Source organism: Lampris incognitus, chromosome 14 (genome assembly GCF_029633865.1).
Source record: "Lampris incognitus isolate fLamInc1 chromosome 14, fLamInc1.hap2, whole genome shotgun sequence".
NCBI classification, from domain to species: Eukaryota; Metazoa; Chordata; class Actinopteri; order Lampriformes; family Lampridae; genus Lampris; species Lampris incognitus.
Window position 1 is genome coordinate 17,993,719 of NC_079224.1, and position 25,897 is coordinate 18,019,615.

At 41.5% G+C, this 25,897-nt stretch overlaps 2 protein-coding genes across 2 annotated transcripts; one reads left to right on the plus strand and one right to left on the minus strand.

Annotated features, from left to right (window-relative positions):
- Positions 1-2,850: 2,850 nt before the first annotated feature.
- LOC130124198 (outer dense fiber protein 2-like) lies at positions 2,851-13,277 on the minus strand. The gene is made up of 17 exons (XM_056293651.1): positions 13,137-13,277; positions 12,678-12,844; positions 12,348-12,474; positions 12,074-12,205; positions 11,832-11,906; positions 11,389-11,460; positions 11,186-11,302; positions 10,889-11,074; positions 10,656-10,765; positions 10,374-10,509; positions 8,210-8,320; positions 7,896-7,997; positions 7,174-7,332; positions 6,589-6,689; positions 6,331-6,493; positions 4,098-4,223; positions 2,851-3,922 (listed from the first exon to the last, which is right to left on the minus strand). The coding sequence occupies exons 2-17, from the start codon at positions 12,836-12,838 to the stop codon at positions 3,737-3,739; spliced, it is 2,064 nt and encodes a 687-aa protein (XP_056149626.1). The 5' UTR covers positions 12,839-12,844; positions 13,137-13,277; the 3' UTR covers positions 2,851-3,736.
- Positions 13,278-13,475: 198 nt separating this feature from the next.
- ift22 (intraflagellar transport 22 homolog (Chlamydomonas)) lies at positions 13,476-15,078 on the plus strand. The gene is made up of 5 exons (XM_056293664.1): positions 13,476-13,702; positions 13,881-13,963; positions 14,144-14,233; positions 14,418-14,620; positions 14,750-15,078. The coding sequence occupies exons 1-5, from the start codon at positions 13,664-13,666 to the stop codon at positions 14,896-14,898; spliced, it is 564 nt and encodes a 187-aa protein (XP_056149639.1). The 5' UTR covers positions 13,476-13,663; the 3' UTR covers positions 14,899-15,078.
- The last annotated feature ends 10,819 nt before the right edge of the window (positions 15,079-25,897 follow it).

Sequence of the window (25,897 nt, forward strand, 5' to 3'; positions counted from 1 at the left end):
CATCAAACTTTGCTTTCGTCAAAGAATCCTCCATTTGCAGCAATTACAGCATTGCAGACCTTTGGCATTCTAGCTGTTAATTTGTTGAGGTAATCTGGAGAAATTGCACCCCACGCTTCCAGAAGCAGCTCCCACAAGTTGGATTGGTTGGATGGGCACTTCTTGCGTACCATACGGTCAAGCTGCTCCCACAACAGCTCAATGGGGTTCAGATCTGGTGACTGCGCTGGCCACTCCATTACCGATAGAATACCAGCTGCCTGCTTCTGCTCTAAATAGTTCTTGCACAATTTGGAGGAGTGTTTAGGGTCATTGTCCTGTTGTAGGATGAAATTGGCTCCAATCAAGCGCTGTCCACTGGGTATGGCATGGCGTTGCAAAATGGAGTGATAGCCTTCCTTATTCAGAATCCCTTTTACCCTGTACAAATCTCCCACCTTACCAGCACCAAAGCAACCCCAGACCATCACATTACCTCCACCATGCTTGACAGATGGCGTCAGGCATTCTTCCAGCATCTTTTCATTTGTTCTGCGTCTCACAAACGTTCTTCTTTGTGATCCAAACACCTCAAACTTGGATTCATCCGTCCACAACACTTTTTTCCAGTCTTCCTCCATCCAATGTCTGTGTTCTTTTGCCCATCTTAATCTTTTTCTTTTATTGGTCAGTCTGAGATATGGCTTTTTCTTTGCCACTCTGCCCTGAAGCCCAGAATCCCGCAGCCGCCTCTTCACTGTAGATGTTGACACTGGTGTTTTGCGGGTACTATTTAATGAAGATGCCAGTTGGGGACCTGTGAGGCGTCTGTTTCTCAAACTAGAGACTCTAATGTACTTATCTTCTTGCTCAGTTGTGCAACGCGGCCTCCCACTTCTTTTTCTACTCTGGTTAGAGCCTGTTTGTGCTGTCCTCTGAAGGGAGTAGTACACACCGGTGTAGGAAATCTTCAATTTCTTAGCAATTTCTCGCATGGAATAGCCTTCATTTCTAAGAACAAGAATAGACTGTCGAGTTTCAGATGAAAGTTCTCTTTTTCTGGCCATTTTGAGCGTTTAATTGACCCCACAAATGTGATGCTCCAGAAACTCAATCTGCTCAAAGGAAGGTCAGTTTTGTAGCTTCTGTAACGAGCTAAACTGTTTTCAGATGTGTGAACATGATTGCACAAGGGTTTTCTAACCATCAATTAGCCTTCTGAGCCAATGAGCAAACACATTGTACCATTAGAACACTGGAGTGATAGTTGCTTGAAATGGGCCTCTATACACCTATGTAGATATTGCACCAAAAACCAGACATTTGCAGCTAGAATAGTCATTTACCACATTAGCAATGTATAGAGTGTATTTCTTTAAAGTTAAGACTAGTTTAAAGTTATCTTCATTGAAAAGTACAGTGCTTTTCCTTCAAAAATATGGACATTTCAATGTGATCCCAAACTTTTGAACGGTAGTGTATATCAATACTTTTGTTATATATATCATACTTTGAGTATATTTCTTGTCACTTATCGGGGTAAAAAGTAATGGTTAAATTGGAATTTCGAAAACCATCCACAGTCACACAAATATCTTAAGCTCTGGAAAGGCGCTAAGTTTATTTCCCCTTGTGTGCAAAAGTTAGTGGGCAGTTCATACATGTGTCAGGGGTGTGTACGGACAGTCAGTCCGGTGGATGGTCCAGCAGGCTGAATGTGACGTGAACAGATGCCGTGTGCGAATGTGCCCTGTTAACATTTTGTTTTGAGAAAAGTGTGATATTTTCACCAAGAATGATCACAGCTTGTAACAGTTTAATCAGTTGTTAAACTGGGGTACACGCTGTGCCATGTTGGAGTGACTAAGCATTATCTCACATCTGAGACTTGTGCTTCTGGCCTTCTGACTTTAGTGGATCCAACTGTTTGTATTGAACGCTGCACAGTGACTGGAATAGCTCAGTATCACCCCCTCACATGTTGTTAAGCTTAGAAAACGTGTGCTCGCAAGTCCAAACAAATAAATTCGGATTGAATTCTGACCAGATAAGTTTAAATGAAACGGTGATGGAGGCGGACGTGGCATGTGGTGCAACGTTATAGCCGATATTTACTTTTTGAACAAAATGTCTACGAGCTGAAACCCCCCTCCCAAAACAACGAATCTAAACCCTGCAATGTTTGTAAAATACACAAACAAGTCACCCAGCCGGGAGACCATACATGAGCACAGGGTGTCTCTTTCACGGTTTTGAATTCTGATACCAAACAAATTACCAATTGTCAGCTGTAAGCATTTTTTTCCAACAAACAGTGAAGGGGACACACACACACACACACACACACACACACACACACACACACACACACACACACACACACACACACACACACACACATTCCCGGTGTACAACCATCAGAATTACGTAAACGGGTAAGACCAAGAGCCCAAGAACAAGAGCGGAGGAAAGAACAGGGGCACTGACGCACACAGAAATGAAATGGTTCCATCCCCTGACGGAGAACACAATAGATCTTTGTCTCTGAGAATTTGAGAGGAGCAACGCTTCCCCCCCGGGAACAGGTCCACACAGCAAGAACACATCACAGTATTAACTGAGGCCCGGACATTTCATACTTATCTAGAGATACCAGCGTAGATCTAGGAACAATGTCACAGCAAACAGAGCTAAGGACAAAAAACAAAATGAAGAAAGCCTAAGTAGACGTGACACCCCCTCCGCCATGCACGCTGGCTGCACCAGATAGCTGGGCTTAACGTGTTTGGATATGCGACAGCAGAAAAAAGCAAACAGTTTTTTGCTAATCAAGTGTTTCTTAATGGTCATGGCTACAATTTGTTACCACAGGAAAGGCGTCCCTTAAAAATCAAAACAGCAGAATAAAATCTTTCCGTCTTACTGTTGAGCTCCGAACCCATATACTCTCAGCCAACAGTAAACATGCAAACACATGGGAAGTTTGCAGATCAACCGGGTTTCAATGCAGTGGGTGTTTATTCCCAGACTAGAAAAATACCCCATGTCATCGGACGTGCCGAGTACAGCTTACATAAGAGTTATGAGAATTTGTTGCCAGCCATAGGGAGGCAAAGCTGAATCAGTGCATCCCTCGTTTTTGCACAAAGCACCATATCAACTGATATTGGCTGATTTTGCCATGCTTGGCTGGGGCACAGGGACCCGCAGAACACGACTCCATTAGAAAATATTATAAGCTTTTTTTTTAATATCCATCTGTGCTAGGTTTGAAATATGGACAATTTAAAGGTTAAAACCCCCCCCACTTCAATTTATTTTTGTGGGCATAAGGCACAAAACCACCAACAGTTCACAGTACCCACTCAGATTTTGCACTGACGTATAAAGACACTGCAGCAAATGAGTAAAAACAGGTAATGAAACCATTGAGGATTAAAACATGTGCTATTCATTCTTCCTGGTGGCATTTTTTTTTATGTACAAACCTGACATGAAACTGCCATGAAGAAACAAAAACAGTTAGTGGCAGATCATCTGCATTACAGGATGCATGCCGCAACATGGCAAGACTCATCGCACTTCATTGTCTGCACAGATATATGTTCATTTCAGTGCGGATAATGCAGATATACCAAAATTATAAGTAAAATTTGATCCCTTCAGTCTATATAATGTGATATAAATGAATTCTTACATACACGGTTCACTTAAAAAAAAAGAGGCTCATCTGTATATATCAAACCGTACAAACAGTTTAGTCCTTAAAGTGTGATTTTAGAAAATATGATCCAAAACTTGACGGTGGAAGTCCCTCGTCAAACATTGTTGCATATGAGCTTTTGAGAAAATCTACATAGTTCTGAATGCTTTGCTTGTGGCTCTCCGACTGGTCCAGGCTGAGCCGCAACTCCTTCAGACGCACCTCGTACTGTTTCTCTGCCTGCAGAGAAAAGTATCGACAGTCCGTGGGATTTTAGATCGATGCGAGAGGTTCTTTCAGCATTGACTAAACAGTAACATAACTGAGACAGAATGAAAGATAAAGTCAATGAAAATCAAGCATACATCTTCAGAGACATTTCTGAAACTGTTTGCATGGGCAGCATGATACTCACAGACAATTTGCTCTGTCTAAGTAGCTTCAGCTCTGTCTCCTTCCGGCTCTTCTCTGCTTCTAGCTCCAAAACTTTGTTTTGAAGAGCTCTGTCTCTAGAGGCTGCTTTTTCTTTAACTTTGGCAACCTGGCCATGTGGAAAATGAGAATCATACTAAATGCTTTGAAATTCTTACAATGTGTGCCATTACACTACCACCGTAGGTTATGAGGAACTATGAGAACAGTGGCTTCAGAAAGTATGCAGACCCTGTCACTTTTTGCACACTATTGCTTTGTAGATTCAATTTTAGATTAATAACATTTCCATTTTTGCCCATCAATAACTCCTAATGACAAAGTGAAAACAAGTTTAGAATTTTTTTGCAAATTTATTAAAAATCAAAAACTGAAATCTCATTTATGTAAGTATTAAGATCCTTTGCTGTGGCACACCAAATTGTGGTCAGGTGCATCCTTTCTGCTTTAATTATTTTTGATGAGTCTAGAACTGGATTGGAGTCCACCTGTGGCAAAGGCACACACACCTGTGTATATAAAGGTCCCTGTGTATGTTAAGGTCCCACAATTCACACTGCATGTCAGGCCATAAACCAAGCCATGAAATCCAAGGAACTTGCTGTAAACTGCCGCGATAACTTTGTTGTGAGTCATAGTTCAGGGCAAGGGTATAAAATTTTTTGAGTGTTCCCAGGAGCACAGTGGCCTCAATTTTTAAAAGGAAGAAGTTTGGAACCACCAGGACGCTTCCTAGAGTTGGTCGTCCAGCCAAACTGAGTAAAACTGAAATTCTCAGATCATTAATTCAGTACTATATAAAAGCCACTTTGGCAGCAATTACAGCTTTGAGTCTTCTAAGGTGAGTCTCTACAAGCTTTGCACACCTGTATTTAGGCAGTTTATCCTCAAGCACCATCAAATTGGATGGGAAACGTATGAACTGCCATCTTTGGGTCTTTACACAGAAGTTCTATAGGGTTTAAGTTTGGGCTTTGGCTGGGTCACTCAACAAGGCATGTTCTATACTATGTTGAAATGATCATGCAGATATGTGGGTTTATGAAGCTTTACTTATAACTCTGGGACATAGTACAGAACATGCCTTGACAGTCAGAGCTTTGTCCTGAAGCCACTCAAATGTTGTCTTGGCTTTATGCTTCAGGTCATTGTGCTGAAAAGGTGAACTGTCGCCCCAGTCTGAGGTCACGGGCTTTCTACAAGGACTTTTGTGTTTGGCTGCATTCATTTTTACCTCAACTCTGACCAGTCTCCTTGTCCCTGCTGCTGAGAAGCACCCCCATAGCATGATGCTGACACCACCCATGCGTCACCGTTATGGATGGTATTAGCCAGGTGATGAGCAGTGGGTGGTGTTCACCAGACAGGGTGCTTGGAGTTCTGCCCAGAGTTAAGTTTTCTCATACCAGAGAATCTTTTTCCTCATGCTCATGAGTCCTGTAAATGTCATTTGGTGAACTCAAAGCGGGCTGTCACATGCCTCACTCAAGTGGCTTCCATCAAGCCACTCTTCCATAAATGCCTGATCGACGGTGTGCTGCTGAGGTTGTCGTCTTTCCGGCAGGTTCTCCCAAGTCTGCAGAGGACTTCTGAAGCTCTGTTAGTGACAGTTAGGTTCTTGGTAAGCTCCCTGACCAAGACCCTTCTTGTTCAGTTATGCAGGAAGAGTCCTGATGGTTCCAAACTTCTTCCATTTTCACAGTTAAGGCCACTGTGCTCCTGGGAACACTCAAAGCTTTAGAAATTGTTTTATGCCCCTGCCCTGATCTATGCCTTGCCAAACTTGTATCGCGGAGGTCTACAGAGACTTCCTTTGACTTTATGGTTTTGTTTTTGGCCAGTGTGACTTGTGGGTCCTTTATATACTACATGGCTGTGCCTTTCTAAACTGTCAAATCACCTGAATTTGCCACAAGTGGACTCAATCAAGCTGTACATAATGAAAGCAAACAAGATGCACCTGACCACAATTTGGCATCACAGCAAAGGATCTAAATACTTATGTAAACAAGATTTCAGTGTTTGATTTTTAGCGAATTTGCAAAAATTTCTAAACATGTTTTCACTTTGTCATTAATGGGTTACTGATGGGCAAAAAAGGGCAATTTTAGTCATTTAAAATTGAATTTGCAACACAAAGTGTGCAAAAAGTGAAGGGGTCTACATACATTTTGTGGCCACTGTACGTCCACTTATGACTTGCAGTAGAGCTATACCTGCTGATTAACATCCAATAAAACTGTCTCTAGCTGTCGGTTGAGGGCCTGACACTCAGTAGAGCGCTGATCCAGATGCTTATTACTGTAGCTGAGAGATTCTTCTTGGGTTGCGAGCTTTCCAACCAGCTCCAGATTCTCCTGCTGTAGCTCCTCCATCTTCCTGCAAACACAGACACACCAATGAAAAAGGCCATGTAATCAAAGAACTGGAAACTGCAAATCAACCCCAATACGACAGGAAATTAGATGTCTTACCTTAAGAGCGAATTCACTTTTTCCTGAAGTTGTGTGTTGGCCCCATGAATTAACTCCTTCATCTCCACGGATGCTTGGAGCTGCTTAGCTTGACCGTCCATCTGTGCATGGAAAAATTTATTCTTCAGAACAGCTTCTTTGATGTCCCCTATCTTGGGCATGAATTAACAGAGAATTAAAGTGGGCTCAAGTCACATGCAAATTACTGAATGGATGAAAGCCCATTTGATACAAACTGCCACAACACTGCGAACAAACATTTGTACAATATTCCAATCACTGATTAAACATTGCTGACATATGTCTATGAAGACTTTGAGGGTAACTGGCAAGCACTCACAAGCACAAATTACAAGAACATATTCACAAATGGGTAGGTAGGTACCGAGGGGTTCAACTTAATGGTTTTCACTGCAACCAGAGAACATCTAATCACAAACATCGACACGGCCTCAAAGCAAGGGCTGACTAGAGGATGCAACTGGAGAAATATGGGGTATACTACCCCCGAGTGGTCAGAAAGTGTAAATAGCCACGTTACATTTTCTAACTGCCACAGCTCATTTAGAGATGACTGCTGCACACCTTAACCTGCAGTTGCCTAATGGACTCTGACTTTTCTGAACACTTCCTCTCAGACTGTCGCAGGTTGTCCTGGCTCTCGATGAGACTCTGCTCGGTTGTTCTCAGTAACTCTGGGTAAGCTTGCAGTTCCTCCAAGCGCCCCTGGAGCTCCCACTTGACCTGGGCTCCAGCGGAGGAGGACAGCAGCCAGGGGTGGGTGGGATGGGGAAGGGGGGGGCAGACAAAATGTTATTGACCATAAAACCGCTCAACTCTGTCTTTTCTCTTGCTAGCTGAACCCAGACTGCTAAAAAAAGAGGCATTTTCGGGAAAGCCATCTAATTCTTGGATTGTGTACCAGCAGATGTGAGTAAACAGTGCTTTTTGTGAGTGTGACTGCCGAGAATTCGAAGATGCAAGAGCCAGCACTAAAATGAAATAAAGTCGCTGTGCAGTGGATGCTGTGCTTGTGAGAGAGCACTAGTAAGGTGGAACAAGTCCTCAGCGATTCAGGAGGATTGCAAATATTGGGTACAGGTCTCAAGAAATTGGGGTTAGAAGCATTGACAATGCTGTTAGTAAACTGCAGAAAAATTACCTTAATACTTACATTATCTGAAATATTGAATATTACTCAGCACAGTTGCTAGCATTCATTGGGTAGATGCACATTCACAGTATAGAATATTTGAAAATATCAGGAGTATCAAATGACAAATCTGAGTCCTTTGAATTGGGCTTACCATGCAAACTTCCTCTTTTCTATCTTTCTCATACTCCATCTCTTTTAAAAGACTCTCATACTTTATTCTGAGACCATCTACCTCGGCTTGAAGTTCCAATACCTGGAAGAGGATGAAGAAGAAGAACGAATGAACAAAAAACGAAACAAAAACAAACCCCAAAATTCCAAACCCCGTTTAACTCATTACATGGTGGCAAAACATTTCAAATGAACCAAAAACAGCTGCCTCAATGTTGTACTGCTCTACAGGCTGAGGGGCTCAGTAAAAAAAAAGAAAAGAAAAAAGAATAAAACGAATGGGTGAGCACCAACCTGGTTTTGGTACTTTTCGGCTTGGTGTTTCCTATCCAACGAGATGGCTTTTTCCTCGATCAGAGCTGCCTCAGACTGAGCTAGCTGTTTCTCCAACTCCTCAACAGAAGCCTGCAAGCACACAGACAGCAAACATTATGGTGTATCATTCCTCTCACTGTGGTAATAAAAGCTAAGGGATTTATTTATTGTTATTATGGACATGATGATCAAGTGTAGAGGTTGACAATTGCAGCGAGAACTGATGACATCAATCAAATATCCACAGTCACAAGAAAAGACTTGCTTCAGAATATAAAAGAGAATAACTCAGCTATCAAATTTTTTTAATATATATATAGTATAATAGAATAGAATATTCTTTATTAGTCATTTTGTACATACATACAAATGAAATTTACTTTCTGCATTTAACCCATCCTAGCTGTGTAGCTAGGAGCAGTGGGTAGCTGCCGTGCAGCACCTGGGGACCAACTCCAGTTATTTCCTCCCATTGCCTTGGTCAGGGGCATGTGAGGCTGTACCCTAGATGACGACACTATTTGGTGCTCTATAGTAATATATATATATATATATATATATATAAATAACTTTGTTAAAAGAAACACTCAATGGTAGGGAAAGTGCTCAAGAAATAAGGAGCAAAATAATCCCGTGAGTCAAGTAAATTCCTTATGAGACAGCACAAGCCTGTTTCATGCCGTAAGCAATCATCAGCTGTCAATAAGAGCTTTATTGACAGCTGATGATTGCTGTCAATCATCAGCTGTCAATAAGAGCTTTATTGAAGAAGAAGAGGCAGTATCATGGAAGCTCAAGCCCCTCCATGGGATGTACCATCGACAGATAGAAGACGTAGCTGATATCGAGAAATCCTACCAGTGGCTAGAAAAGGCAGGACTGAAGGACAGCAGAGAGGCTCTGATCATAGTAGCACAAGAACAGACACTCAGGACCAGATCGGTTGAGGCAGGGGTCTACCACACCAGACAAGACCCAAGATGCAGGCTGTGCAATGATGCACCTGAGACAGTCCAGCACTTAGTAGCAGGGTGTAAAATGCTAGTTGGGAAAGCGTACATTGAAAGGCATAACCAAGTGGGTGGGATAGTGTACAGGAATATCTGTACTGAATATAGACGGGAAGTCCCCAAGTCAAAATGGGATACACCGCCAAAGGTAGTTGAAAATGGTAGTGCTAAGATCCTGTGGGACAAGTTCCAGACTGACAAGCAGGTGCTGGCTAACCAACCAGTCATTGTGGTGGTCGACAAGGAACAGAAAACAACAGTAGTCATTGATGTAGCAATCCTGAGCAACGGCAACATGAGGAAGAAAGAGCATGAGAAGCTAGAGAAATACCAACGGCTGAGGGAAGAACTACATTGGATGTGGAAGGTGAAATCCACAGTAGTCCCAGTGGTAATAGGAGCACTAGGGGCTGTGACCCCCAAACTGGGAGAGTGGCTCCAGCAGAATCCAGGAACAACATCTGAGGTCTCTGTCCAGAAGAGTGTAGTCCTAGGAACAGCTAAGATACTGTGCAGTGCCCTCAAACTCGGGAGTTTGACAGCTCACACCATGGGATTTTGAGACACACACCACCCAAACAAAAAAGGTTAGAGGGAGATTTTATATTTATATATATATATATAAAATCCAGTGGTCAAGTAAATTCTTTATGAGACAGTACAAGCCTGTTTCATGCCATAAGAAATCATCAGCTGTCAAACTGATGATTGCTCTCTCATAAAGAATTTACTTACCGTCTCACAAAGAATTTAAAGAATTTTGCTCCTTGTTGAGCACTTTTCCTACCGTTCCTACAGTTTCTTTTCATGAAGTGCGTAAGATTTCACAAATAGTTAGATGTGATGCGATGAAGGACTGTGATTCTTTCTTCACTCTTAACGGTTCATTAAATATTGTAACTGTCTCCAGTTTAAATTTGTCAGATGTTATTTACAGAACCCTAGCTTGCTGTTGGGCTGAAGGTCAGTACTGACTTTATAGAGAAGCTTTACCAGTATCTTTGTACAAGAGATATAAGAAGCATGTGTATGTTCAGAAATGTTTTCAAGCAAGAGTAATCATTTGCAGCCAGCAATCTTTTATGCAATGCATAAAAAATTCTTCTGGGTCAGGTTTGTTTGGGACACTATACCTTTAGTGCTGCATTACTGACGTTAAGATCGGCATTTTCAGTGTTGAGTGTGTCAACATTCTGCTTAACATTTTCATTCGTTGCAGCGGATTCATCTCTTTCCCACTTCAACCTTGCTGTCAAGTCTGTTACTTGGCTGCAATGGAGAAACACATATATTCACCGTTGCATTGCAACAGTTTATTGTTGCTGTCTGAAAAATTGTAATGTGAATGACATATTGCACTGGGATGACACAATATACTGAAAGCTGTTAAGTGTGCAATAGATTAAACACTTAACTGTTTCAGTAGTTCTATCTGAACAACAAATTGCACCCTCTCCTCTGTCATCTGCTCCTGTTGTCTCCGCCAAGAGTCCCTTTCAGAATGTGCATCGGCCAGCTGAACATCCTATAAGTACACCATACAGAGGATTTGAAAAGAAATGGCAAGATATCAAACCTTGTGATCCTCACTGGCATTATGAAAAATTATTTCTACGAACAATAGTTAATGCCATTGTGACTGCAATACCCTCTCTCTCAGCTGAGAGAAGCATCTATCTACAGCAGCTTCAAATCTCTCAGCTCTCTTTTTCTGGGCTCGGGCGGCCTTCTTGAGGGCTTCCTTCTCCTGTGATGCCTTCTCAGAGAGAGATGAGATAGCCGCTATCAGATTGTCAATCTCCATCCTCTGCTCACTCAGAGTTCTGTCCAGGGTCTGAACCAACAGGAATGTGTTATTACCTTCAACCTTTTTTTTTTTTAAATATAAAAAGCACCTTGACTGGAAAAGGCAGACAAACAACATTAGCAGAAAAGGCAGTTGTACCCGCAGTTGCACAGCCAGACGATTGTTGTCAGCTTCCTTGTTGCGTAGCTGCCCTTGCAAGTGAGCACGCGTGACCTCCACAGACCTGGTCACCTGAAGTGTGCGCTCCATGTTTGCCTATGACAGTCAGCAAAAATTGATTACTTAGAAAATATTGAAGCTGGTGGTAAGCATGTCAACATAATAATCTTGATCATTCTTGCCTGTTCCTTTTGCCGCAGATCCATCAGTTCATCAACTCTTTTTTCTGTCTCGGCCAAATTTCTTTTTAAATGCTTTTGAAAGCAAAAGAGCAAGATGAAAACTTGTCTGTTGATATACAGTAATATGACAGTCTTCATGCATTAAAATAATCATCTAATTCATCTCATGTAGTGACAAATCTTGATAGTTGCCCGATAGTTATAAAAATTCAGTGCACTCACATATCTACCCTAAACATTGAGTGTTACCACATACCAGGTCTTAAAAAAAGGACCCATATGAACCACCAAATTATCCATTAACCTCACATAAGAAGATTAAACCTTTTTAAAGCGTAAATCTTCAGCCAGTCTGCCACAACTTAAGCATACCAACACTTGTGCGTGTCTCAATGCAAGCATTTCCCCTCTCTGTTCAGCACAAATGTATAATCTATACTTACAACATTTTCACTTTCAGCTTGTGTCATCTTCTTCAGCAGGACACTAATTTGTTTGTCAGTTCCAATTCGATCAACCTAAAATGAATGACAGGCAGAAGTTATTGGAACTGAACAGAAAATCTCACAGAACCATATGGGTCCATGAAAGTTCTTATATTTGCTGCCAGAATAATCTGTTTATGATGTGTGGTTATATTCCTATTATGAGGACTATAAATGAGGTGAAGGGGATCGTAGCAAACCTCTGCTTCCTGCACTTGCTTCAGTTTTTGTCGAACAGACTTATTTATCCATTTGAAATTCTCCAGCTTCTCAAGCAGAAGGCCTCTCTGTCTTGTAATTTCACGCTTATCACTAGCAGACTGCCTTGAACTCTATGGCAAGAATACAAAAGGAAAGTGAGAGAAAGCTGCAGGAACTTTTCTTTGGTTTAAGTTGATGTTTGGTTTACTTCACATCCGTATCCAATATGAATACAAGTTGTTACATGTAAAGCTGTAATAAAAATGAACATACATTGAATTCATCCTCCATGGCATCTTTGAAAGACACAACTTGTATGGCTGCAGAGTTAGCCGCTGCTTCAGCCTCCACCAGCATCTTCAGGAGAGGGCTGCCTCTCATATCAGTGAATTCTCCATGACTACATTAAAAATGTAAGAAAGCAAGAGAATTATCTTTCATCAGTGCACCTGAAATACTACGGCTGCTACTGAGTGAACGTTTAGCCCTGCGTGTGTAAAACTGCACACTATATAGTCCAGTTGCACTTGATTCAATTCCTTTGGATAACTATGACCTGGATGAATGAGAACATTCACAGACATGCACACTATATGACTTTACCTATAAATGTCCAGCTCTGGTGTTCTTGCACGGAGGCTGCTTCGTGTTGTGCTCTTTCCCCCTCCTGGCTCTTGGGGGCTATCCAGATCACCATAAGTGAAATCCTCCCTCGTAGAAATGAAGCCAAGTTGCGAATCTCGGATGGAATCCTCTGCAGACATGACGCTCTGTGAACAAGGTGAAATTAAAGACAGGCAGCGTCAGGACATGTTTTAAGTAATGCAACAGCTGAAATTAGTGTAGCACAGACCAAGCGTGGCACTAACAGACGACCAGCCAAAGCTAAGCAATTAAAACCTTGGCGATAACGATTAGATGTCAGGGAAGACGCTTAGTGGCTACCTATTCTGCTGCTTTCACCGTAGTCCTGGATAAGCAGCTAGTTATCCAGTACTACGGCGAAAGAAGCAAGCAAGTAGGCAATCATATGGGTCAAAAAAGAAAAAACTTCTCACGTACGGAAACGTCTTCGTAAGCAGCTTCCAAAGGCCGCTGATCTTAGCAAGACATGTAACGCTAATGGTACATAGTCCAGCTCACCTTTCGGCTTTAAATATTGAGACTGTTTTAACGTCTAGCTTTGAGTGGCTTCGCACAATGAGTTACCTTCTGAGAAACGAACCAGATCGTAGCGTCGGAAAACGAGTCTGTTGTCCTGGGCGTTGATTCGTTCCCTGCGGGCAAGAAGGCGGGACTTTATTTTAACAAACTGTAGTAACAACCAATGAACCGAGGAACCCATGGGTAGTCATGGCTACGAACAGGAAGTGTACTTGAAAGTGTCTCGATACACCACATTTAGCACAGAGTGTGGCCCAAAATATTTGCGATTGGCCGCTATTCTGCTCAAAAACGTTTTTCGTTATTGCTCGATAAAGCAGTAAAAGTTAACGTTTGCTGCGCTTCAGACACATAGATTGGCTGGTAAACTATCAATGTTTTTCCACCGACTGGGTGGTTAGACAACATAGGCTAACTGACTAGAAATGTTCAAAGCCAAAATTCTTTTCATCGGACCTTGTGAGGTAAGTCAGATGCCTTTGATAGCAATTTGATGGCAGTATTTTGAGGTTAGATGCTGCTGGTCAGCTAACTGTATCAGTAGAAACGTAACTAAAACAAAAAAAAAACAAAAAAAGCCATACGTGCTTATTACTCACTGTATTCGTCTGTGCACTGTTTCATATCCACCCTCATGTTCAGAGTGGGAAAACGGTTCTTGCAAATTTCTTCTCTGACATAACCGAGACAGTGGGAGGAGAATACAACCCTACCCAAGGAGTCAGGTACAGTAGACTGGGAAATTACTGCTTTTATTTGGCCTTCACAAGCACTACAGTGTTTTACTGTCCTCTGTTTGAGACCCGTTTTCGCTCTCTTCTGAATAGTTTGTGAGGGATTATCAACTGAATTCTATTCCAGTTACAACAATTAAATGCATTTAAAGTGCACTGTTATTTTTCAAGGATACTGGAATTTGAGTCACAAAATGAAGGCAGTGCTGAAAAACTTTCAACATGTGAGGTGGAACTGTGGGACTGCGCAGGGGATTTCAAGTAAGAGCAAAACACCACACAATTTACAGCTCCTTAGGCGTAATGGCTGGCCTGTTCTATCTGGTGAAATTTGAGAAGCGATGGTGCATTTCTTTGTTCCAGTCAAACTTCCTTGCTACACTGTATTGCACAAATGTACTGTCTTGTGTTACCCAATCAGCGATCATCCTTATCTTTTGTACAGATTTGAATCCTGCTGGCCAGCACTAATGAAAGATTCCAGTGGTGTGGTTATTGTTTTTAATCCGGATGTTCCAAGTCACTTGAAAGAAATAGAGACGTGGCACTCTATGTTCATCGCCTCTCAGGGGCTGCAGGACAACCAGTGCCTCCTAATAGCTCATCACAAGCCTGGCAGTGGAGCGGATGGACGCCGGCTTCCTCTCGGTAATCCTGTTGCTGGACACTTAAATTGTTGCACAAATTTCTGTAATTTATGACCATGATGGTGAATTTTGCATCGTGAATTTCAAGTTTTAAATGCAATTTTTTTTATTATTTTCTTTTTAAACACAGCCTCACATTTGAGCAGACTCTCACTCATTCACTCCAACCTGGAGGAAGAGCCAGAGGATGTGAGGCAAGCCTTCTGCAGATACTTGGGAAATGTTGTAAACACACTGTCAGAGAATAGAGAACAGGAAGAAATGTCTATCCTTACATAGCAGTGAAGCTAAGAAAGTACCCAGCTCAAGGTTTGACAGTTCATTATTAGCACCCATAACTTAAGTATTTTGTTGCATTTAGTTGTCATTTTATGCTGTATTTTCAATACTGTTCTATCAGCTGCATAAAATGTCTAACCAAAAAAAAAAGAAAAGTCAAGGTTGTGTGTGCATTGTAAATAAATTCCACAGACAAAATCTGTTTCTCAAACTGTTGGTCAACTATTTATTGAAAAGCTTGATAAAAGAATTTGAGCATATAATGCTCAGAAGTGCAAATACAGGAAAGAACAGTCCAAAATTCAAACATTGTGTCCAACAATGTCTCCTTTCCATATGCACTCTCCAATATAGAACCACATCAACACCTCAGTTACCACTAGTCCATTTCTTAGAGAGCATCCTGTGGAAGCAAAAGTAGTTTAGTTAGTCAAAAAGACATGTCAGGGTTAATACTCCTGTCTGTGCCCCTGACCAAGGCAATAGGAAAAAGAACTGGATTTGGTCCCTGGGCGCTGCAGCTGCCCACTACTCTTATACAATAGGATGGGTTAAATACAGAGAACAAAATAATTGTAAGAATACAATGTCAAAATAAAGTGGCTTTCTTTAGCTGAGTGAGCATTAGGAATTCAGTCATGGATTTTATTCCAGTAAAATCACTTAACAAGAGTCTAAATATGGTTCTGGCAGCAGCTGTTATAAATGAGCAATAAATATTTTCATGGGGATTGAAAACATTGCTGGTCTCACTACATCAAAGATTTGATATAAAGTGTAATAATAGTCACATGAATGTGAAAACATGCTGACCAAGGAGTCTCTCCCCTCAGAGCTGCATTATTCATGCATCAGGCAATTCTAACTATTCCAACTGCAATAACTTAATATGATTTTGCTTTGCACCCCTCTTTAATATGCTTCGAGTTAGTCATCTGTCACCACGAACATGTCTAGGCCTATACATTGTTGGGTTTAGTATCTTTTGTTATTTGAGCTGACAAGTTTTTATCAGCCCTTTTGGGGTTTTTGTCCAAATTGTATTTCCTCTTCCCCTTTATTTATTTATTTGTTTTTTGCAAGAGCATTTCTATGTGCAATTAACTGCACCAGGTATGTCATGCACATACTCCCCCCCCCCCCCAAACTGTTATATGTCATCGATCATGTGGGAAAGCTTGGCACCTGGACATGTGGAGACCATGTCAGGGAATGGGACACAGAGACCATGTCAGGGAATGGGACATGTGGAGACCATGTCAGGGAATGGGACACAGAGACCATGTCTGGGAATGGAACATGTGGAGACCATGTCAGGGAATGGGACCTGTGGAGATCATGTCAGGGAATGGGACACAGTGACCATGTCAGAGAATGGGACATGTGGAGACCATGTCAGGGAATGGAACATTTGGAGACCATGCCAGGGAATGGGACGTGTGGAGATCATGTCAGGGAATGGAACATTTGGAGACCATGCCAGGGAATGGGACGTGTGGAGATCATGTCAGGGAATGGGACACGGAGACCATGTAAGGGAATGGGACACAGACCATGTCAGGGAATGGGACATGTGGAGACCATGTCGGAATGGGACATGTGGCAACCATGTCAGGGAATGGGACACAGAGACCATGTCAGGGAATGGAGCATGTGGAAACTTATACCAGCGAGCAACTTTGACTCGAGTGATAAAAATCAAACAATGACTGTGCCCAGGCAATGAAAAAGCCAAATCCTGCAATGACAGAGGACAAGTATCCAAAGCAGAAAGCAGAGAAACTCTCCCTGTGGTGAAGCTACACTCACTTCCGGCCAATACAAGTTACTGGTACTGATACCAATACGGGTACTGTTTGCTAACACAGTTCAACATTTCTCTCCCATAATTTTATCAATTGGCAAAGGAAATTAATTAACTTACCACCAACCCACATAGGGACTTTTGCAACTAGTTTCTGAACCGCCTGTACCATACTAAATTGTCGCATTGAATGTCTTTGGGGGAATTTTGTCTTTCATTGTGCCAGTTTCAGGAAGAAGAAGCCACAAGGAAATACATGTGAATGCTAATTTCTGGATTATATTTTTAATAATAAAAGTCCTCAGCTGAACTGTTTTCGTTGCAGCGTTCTTAATGGCTGTCCAAATTACAACAGCATCTGTCATTTCATAGTCAAATATATTTCTTTATTCATTTGTTTATTAAGAGTCAATATTCATAATTAATAGTATAACTGTATGATAATATTGAATATTTGTCTCCAAACTTGCCATATTTAAAGTATATGCATTCATTTATTATCCCTCGCTCACTTAATTAAATTATTGGCTGTGTTACTTGATATGAAAATCAAACATGATGGGTGGGGGTGGGGGGCTATCCCAGCAGCCAGTGGGGTAGAAGGTGTGGATACATCATCCATCACAAAGCCTCCACTCACAATTACTGACACAACATTCATCTCTGTGGGCAGATCACAGCCTCTGCTAGTCTCTCCTTCACCAAGAAACACATGTCTTCAGACTGTGGGCAAAACCAGAGTGGCCAGAATAGAAGAACATGCCAACTCCACAGGTGACAAGGCGTACTGACTGTTGTAGAAAGGCATCTAGAAAATGCTGCAGCTAGATTCATAACTAAAACTAGAACATTTGACCACATTACACAAATTCTTGCCTCCTCATTGACTTCCTATCCATGTTAGATCAGACTTCAAGGTGCTTCTGCTGACTTATAAAATCCTAAATGGGCTTGCCCCATCTTACCTGTCTGATCTCCTTAGACTGTACATTCCATCTCAAACTCTCAGGGTTAGGGTTAGGGTTAAAATGTCACAGCCCTAAAATGTCACACTGCTTATTTGCCCCTCACAAATATCCAGCTGCACTCACCCCAGAGGATGCATCTTCAATGTATGCTTCATTCAAACATCTCAGCTTCACAACACTTGTGTGTCACTGTCAGAATTCAGAGAACGTTAACAGGGCAAATGTAATAACGTGAAGATGACTCAAAACAAATGTAAAACAAGTGGTTCACTTTTCATACACACCCCACAGAGCTTCCCCGGCATGCATGCTATCCACGTACAGACGCACAGAATTTACACACACCCCTTTACTTTATGCAGTGTTCAATGAGAGGCTGCTTTGGATGTAGGGAGGATATGCCAGCAAGGTCATGGAACGATCTTCATGTTTTCTAGACTCAGTATGTTGCTTATTTCGTGCTTAGCAAGCTTATACCATAAACGTTATTATGTCGGTATACCATCTTCTAATATTCAAAACTTACATCACAGAATCTTCATGCATGACTCTGATATTGAGCTTTACTGTCTTAATACACACACCAGTTTGCTTCCACTCAAACACATAATCTCTTGTCATTTATGTTCAATGATGCCTTTAATTACACAGCGACAATTAGTTTTTGTCACATAGGGAATAAAAAGTGGCACTATTCCCATGCTTTTCAGTTTTTAATGTTGAATGAATGCAGACAATCCAAGCAAATTGGGACCATTACATTAGAGCATCAACTCTAGCTGTAACTGTTGCCCCTGAATCAATTTCATGCACAGGAAACAGCAGATTGAGGGTAAAATGATCGCCCAGCAAAGTTTGGCACTTTTGTTGAAACTTGCAAATAAATTTTTACACCAGCCTGAAAGACATGGAGATAGCGCCACAAAATCCTTTGCATGAATTTACATTCCAAAAACCTTAGTTGAAATATTAAGTGCATACTATGCAGCAAGAAAATCGTTCATTTTGGTCCACATGTTACTCTTATTTTAAAATGTGATCTTTCATGTTCTTTAGAAGCAGTGCTGGCATACATATCACACAGCTGCGGAGAGTGGAATAAATGGGGGATAAGGATATGGCGTTCCCCCCTCCCTATAAGACATATGTGCCGCTGATGGACAGTGCTACCAGCATATGAATGAACAACACAGGTGCATTATGGGAGATCTGCTATTGCACAAATTGTTAGAAGTGATAGGAAATTCCATAAGGGATTCACCGACAGCAGAGATCTGTGTGGTCGTGGTTTCCTGTTCAACTTAATGACTGTCGCATCAGCCAGCAATGTTTCTGCATCGGACTGCTATCTCCACCACAAACATCTCCGCATTCAACGTCTGTGAAAGCAGGTCCACCCTTTCTTCTGGAAGTGGTGGATCAGGAATATCATGTCAGAGTAGACCTGCTGAAGTCCCTCCTCACTTACCTGTCCTTTTATGCCCAGCTGCTCTCTGAAGGCACGAAGAAGATATAAAAGAAGATGCTGAGGGGATTATTTTGCTTAATCTTCTGTTTCACTTTATCCAGTGAATTCTCACTGGATGAAGCTTTCAGTGGGATGCAGAATCAGTGCGTAAGGCCCTGTCTCACAACTGTCCCGAGTTGAGTCAATTCTTGATCACGAGGACGTGATTCATCATGGCAGATTTAAAGATGAATTGCTGAGATTTTGGCCACTAGTAGCGCTGCTGAGCAAAGTGGGTCCCTGTACCCATGACAAAATCACTGACTTCCTGTCCAAGCCGCTATGCTGAAATCCAGATATAAACAATAGAGCCTCGTAATATTGATATTACAGCCCTTCAGATATTAAAATCTAATATTTTCTGAGCATCTTTGAAGGTAATAACTTTAGTCAACATGGTCAGTGGGGTCCAACAACATACTCCGCATCTGCATGGGTGAAATTGTGAATGTTAAACTCTTGTTTGTTTTCATGGAAATCTCTGCTGTTCAGCTTCTTATCGCTGCAGAGAGCCGCCACAACAGAACATGCAGCTTATTTGTCCTTTTTCTGTATCCATTTATTCGGGGTCACATGGGGCTGGAGTTTATCCCGGCAGACAGTAGGCAAGGGCACACTCTGGAAACGTCACTTGTCCTTCAGAGGGCCCACATACTCATTCATTTACATTCCCATCAACACCTATGGGCAAAATCTCTAAATGCCTTCAGTCTGTGTGAGTGACAGGAGCAGCCAGAGGAAACTCGTATGAACACGGAGGGAGAACATGCACATTCGACACAGTAGGAGCGAGACAGAAGTCAGGACCCCCTGGATGTGAAGCAGCACTGCTAATCTAATAACCCACTGTGCCATCTATTTAATCCGCGGAGGTCATCTGAAACGCTTACTGTTGAGAGGAACAGTGGATTATTTGTTTTTCTCTTTCAATAGGCTTTCAGAATCAATCTGGCTTTTCAAAGAATTGTTTAGGAGCAATATATCAAAATAACTTTTTTCTGTTTTTTTTGGTTTCCAAATATTCAGCCTGACCAAAAGGGGATGAGGTTGGAAGGCCACGCATTACTTCAGACCAAACACTAGGTGAAGCCATTCCCATGGAAATGTGAACCGCTGTCGCTTTGGCGGACCAGAGGAAGCTAAGGGTTCATCTGGTTTTAACAACAAACACAAAACAATTTTAAAGCTTTACCATATAATTGTTCAGTTGTGAATGAAAAGTTGTAAGGGGTGGAGCAATTTTTGTGCACGAATCCCAGTATAGTAAGCAGAAAACCACACATAACGCAATCACTGAAACTGATCTTTTACAACGTTTTGGCTGATCCAGTTTGAGGCAATTTAAACAAGACCAAATCTATTGTCGCTCCTTGTTGAAACTCATGAGCGTCACCTCTGTCTCTGTTTGCACTGTGACCTCTTAACCTGCAATTTGTATTTTAACCAAGAGACTTGTTTCACTGTTTTAATTAGTCATGTATTTGGTCAGATCTTTAGATGCAAGCAATTTAATATACGATGGCTTGACTTGACTTTACCATGTAATGAGCAGTATCTTTCACTGCTGAAGTAAAACAGACACATCTTTAAGTTGTGATGGGATGAAAGTTTTCAAAAACGATTTTCTCATCTATACATTCAGAACATTTCTGAATAATCACAATTTATCATTCAAAAACCCCCCACTAAAGACAAATTAATGGATAATTTAATTGAAGCAATGGCTGACTGTTCGATGCCTTGTTGCAGCTCTACTTTTTTGCATGATGTTTATGAAGGCCATGACCAAGGACGGCTGTGTTAAGTAGTGACTGTTAGCTTCGTGTCTAGTTTTAATGTTTTAAATCATGACTCACTATCGCAATAAGACATTTAACCAGCCCACAACAATCAACCATGCTACTGAATATAAAAATACATCTTCATGCTTTTAAAGAACCCACCTTTTTTCTTGCACCCTTTTCCACAGATCGTCTTTTGCCTTTACATAACACCAGTATGAACAATATTGTATAGTTTCAGATTTGGTCTCTATTCAATGACTTTTAACTCAGTAGATAACATGACCGGTGAGTGCCACACTGAGATGAACAACACAACAAGAGGTTACCCGCTGCAGCATGCCGGGATGTCAAAACCTGGCTTGCATCAGCAAGAAAACCAGACATGTGGCACAAAAAAATGATGAAATAATATCAAAACATTGTGCCAATGTTTGCAGACTACTACAGGAGGCCTTCGGGCAGTTGAATGATTATAAGAGATGACATAGCCAATTAGCCTGTCAGGTAAACATTTGTTTTTAGATATTTTCTTAAACTGTTCACACTTTGCTATTAGAAGCCAGGTGGGTTTTGAAATAACCACCTGGCTGCATTGATTATTCTAATAGGGCACATACAGTACAAAAAATGATAACTTGAATCTAGCCATACCATGCCAAATAAAACGGGGAGAAGAGTCAACATAAGAATGCCAGCTAAGTAAATGCCTTCTTTGAGCATTTTATTTCTAAATGTGTTACCTCATGTCCACCTTGTTCATTCAGGACCTTTTGTGTAGAAGATGGATCCCTCTGCCGACACTCCTCCAGACATTGCTTCCTTCTTTTTTTCTGTGAAGTTTTCCTCATCCAATCCGAGGGTCTGCAGATAGAGAGCATAATTCATTGTCACTTACTGTATCCATCTATCTGCTGACAGAGACTGTAACGACGATTTACAGCAATACAAATAAACTGGACTTGACAAGAAATTTAGAAATTATAGAAAATAATCATGAAATAGAAGTGATGACCAGCCACACTTTCTTATATGCAAGATTCAGATATTTTAATTAGAAAATGCGAGGCCTCAGCGACACTGAACAGATGAAAAGTAGATTTAAAAGGGGGTAAGTAAGCCTCTTGTTTTGTGCAAGGAGGACTCATTGGTAACTAGAAAAATGCTTTTCCACAGAAAAAGCGTGTGAATGCTGAGCTGCTGAAAGAAATCACGAAAGCATTGCTGAAAATGGATAAATAGGAAAAGTCAGAAAGTCACCAGCCTACCTGAAATACCTGAAAACTGAAATGTGAAATGGCTGAATATTTTAAAAGTTTTAAAGGTATAAAAAACTGAAAAATTTGCCATAACATGCTAAATACATAAATAGTTTGATTGTTGAATGGTTTCTGTAGTTTAAAGTATGAAAAAGTGGAAGTGGTGCAAACATTTCCAAGTGCTCTCAGTCCCATTACAAACACACACAACAAGGCTGTAACAAAACTTGCAAGCATTTGCAGCAATGGTTTATGTATGGAAAAGGTTTGAATAGTCTGAAATATGTGACCCCCGCTGGTAAAAGAGTCCCCAAGTAGGCCTAGGTCATTGAACTGCAAAAACTTACCTGAACGTTGTTCTTCTAAAAGAAGAAAAAATAGCTACAGTACATCAGAAGATATGGTCTATATTTGTTATGAGAGGAGGGGTAGAATGAGAGGAGAGGTAGAATGAGAGGAGGAGGGGTAGAATGAGAGGAGGGGTAGAATTAAACGAGGGGTAGAATGAGAGGAGGAATGGTAGAATGAGAGGAGGAGGGGTAGAATGAGAGGAGGGGTTGAATGAGAGGAGGGGTAGTGATGAAGATGAAGCGTGATGAAGAGGAAGGATAGTGATGAAGACGAAGAGTAGCGATGAAGAGGAAGGGTAGTGATGAAGATGAAGAGTAGTGATGAAGATGAAGAGTAGTGATGAAGAGGAAGGGTAGGAAGGTTGTAGGAAGGAAGGTAGGAAGGAAGGTAAGGTTGTAGGAAGGAAGGTAGGAAGAAAGGTAGGAAGCAAGGTAGGAAGGTAAGAAGGTTGTAGGAAGGATGGTAGGAAGCAAGGTAGGAAGGTTGTAGGAAGGAAGGAAGGTAGGTAGGAAGCAAGGTAGGAAGATTGTAGGAGGGCAGGAAGGTATGAAGGAAGGTAGGAAGGAAGGTAAGAAGCTTGTAGGAAGGAAGGTAGTAGGGTTGTAGGAAGGTATGAAAGACAGTAGGAAGCAAGGTAGGAAGGTTGTAGGAAGGAAAGAAGGTAGGTAGGAAGGAAGGTAGGAAGGTTGAAGAGGGAGAAAGAGCAGTTAAGAAGTGGCAGAAGCTGATCAAATCTACCAGGTGTTGAGAGTTGACAGTAATTAGGCTGGCAGTTGAGTTTCAAATTGATATGTGATGTCACAATAAGACTGAACATTCTAACAGGCAAAGTGTATGGCAGAATTGCTAAATTTCAGAGCTGAATTGTTCAAAAACTTTAAAATATTTTTAAAATCTGAATAGGATTCTGAAAGAGCTGAATGCCCTGAGCTGTTTAAGCTTTAAATGGGGTTTCTAGCTCAAAAAATGAAGGAGGAGATACAGTTCAAATGTGATGAGGGTTTCAACCTTTCCCCATTGACTTCCATTGTTTTAAAAAAGTAGAAAAAGCTTAATATGTCTAAAAGTATAAAAGATTTTAAAAAAACCGAAATGTGAGCCTTAATGGGCTTAAAGAGATGAACATTTTGACACCTGAATGGTTTCAGTGGCTAAAAGTATGAAGGAGTAAAAGAGGTGGAAAGGTTGCAAAAGTCCCCCATTGACTCCCATTCAAAAAATGGCTGAAAAAAGTTGAATATTTCAAAAAGTTCAAAAGATATGAAAAATCTGAAAGGAGAGCACTAATGTCCTTAATGAGTTGATCATTTTGATAGTTGAATGGTTTCAGTAGCTAAAAGTATGAAGGAGCTACAAAGTGTCCAAAAATGGGTGGAAGAAAAATAAGTAAATAAAGAACTGCAAAGCATGCAGTTGCTTTGCAGTTCTTTATTTATTTCATTCCTAGTTTAAACTGGGACTAATGAGCCATGAGGATTTCTATTTTTAATTTCACCTTTACAATAGTTGACAGAACCATTGTAAAGGTGAAATCCAAAAAATAAATGGTGAAAAAAAAGTTGAAATATTACTGAATACAACTGCTACATTTTATACTGATAGTGGGATCAAATTAAGGGTGTCCATGGGCTAATTGTAAGCATTGGATCAGGTTAAATCATTAAAGTGAAATATGCCAGAGTCTCATAAAATAGATGTTGATTTTGTCTTTGTGGAGTAAAACATGTAGAAAGAAGGTGGTGAAGGTGATTCATCCCTCATAAATATTCAATCTGGAGTAAAACGCCAAGCTGTCCATGTACGGTGTGGATCTCCACCATGCAAGGGTAAGAGCGGGCTGTAAACGGTTCCCTCACAGCATAGCCGCTGATGTTACATTTGCGGAGTTTCTTCAAAGTCATTAGAATATCCATCGAAGTGATGGATATTATGGAAAAGCCTGTTTGGAAGTTTTGATGAAACAACTGGAGACACTCATCACAGCTGGAGACACCCTTAATGTCTTGTTATGAACTTCTTAGCCATCATTTGTCCACAGCACCAAATTATCCAAAGGAGTTGAATCAAGTGCAACTGGACTTGGTATATATCCGTGAAGACGTTTCGCCTCTCATCCAAGAGGCTTCCTCAGTTCGTGCCTTTCTGACTAGACCAAGCTAGTCTGACTGGCTGGTGATGAGACTCAGAATTTATCCTCTTGGAGTTGTTGTCAGAGCTATAGATGTCCATGGCTCTTTGTGTCCCGATGTTTACCAACGCCCGTCGCTAACAGAGCCATAGATATGAGTGGCTCTTTTGTGTACCGATGTTTGACTCACACCACCCTCTGGAACACAAACTGAGCGTCATCAGAACTTTGCAACACAGAGCTGACAATGTGCCCAGCAGCACTCAGGCCCAATGAGAAGAACACAAACACCTGAGGGGAGCTTTAAAAACCTGTGGCTACCCCAGTTGGACCTTTGTGAAAACTGCAACACGTTTCAAAAAGACCAACCAGGTGAGCGACGAGGAGAAAAGGAACAGAAGGAATAGCACAGTCATCCCGTATGTTTCTGGGGTCTCCGAGAAACTCAGGAGAATTTTCAACAAACACCACATCCCGGTATACTTCAAACCCAGCAACACACTCCGACAAAGACTGGTTCACCCCAAAGACAGTCTACCCGAAAAAGCAATCTGGTGTATGCTGTACAATGCAATGAGGATTGCACTGACCTAGACATAGGAGAAACCAAACAACCGCTACACAAACGGATGGCCCAACACAGAAGGCCAAACTCCTCAGGACAAGACTCAGCAGTCTATCTACACCTAAAGGAGAAGACACACTCCTTCGAGGACAGCAACGTACACATTTTGGACAGAGAAGATAGATGGTTTGAAAGAGGGGTGAAGGAAGCCATCTATGCGAAACTGGAAAAACCATCCCTCAACAGAGGAGGAGGTCTGCAACACCACCTATCTCCCACTTACAATGCCGTCCTTTCATCTCTACCCAGGAGACTCAAGAAGCCTAGCCTCCAAGAACAACAAGTCAGTCACTAACGGCTCCAACCACTCTCATGACCACTGAATAATGAAGTTGAAACTAACATCCCCAACGACCGTCGCTGCTAAACAAATGCAAATCAACAGCTCCGATAACAACGGGCGCGGCCAAACATCGGTACACAAAAGAGCCATGGACATCTATAGCTCTGACAACGACTCCTAGAGGATAAATTCTGAGTCCTATCACCAGCCAGTCAGACTAGCTTGGTCTAGTCAGAAAGGCACGAACTGAGGAAGCCTCTTGGATGAGAGGCGAAACGTCTTCACGGATATAT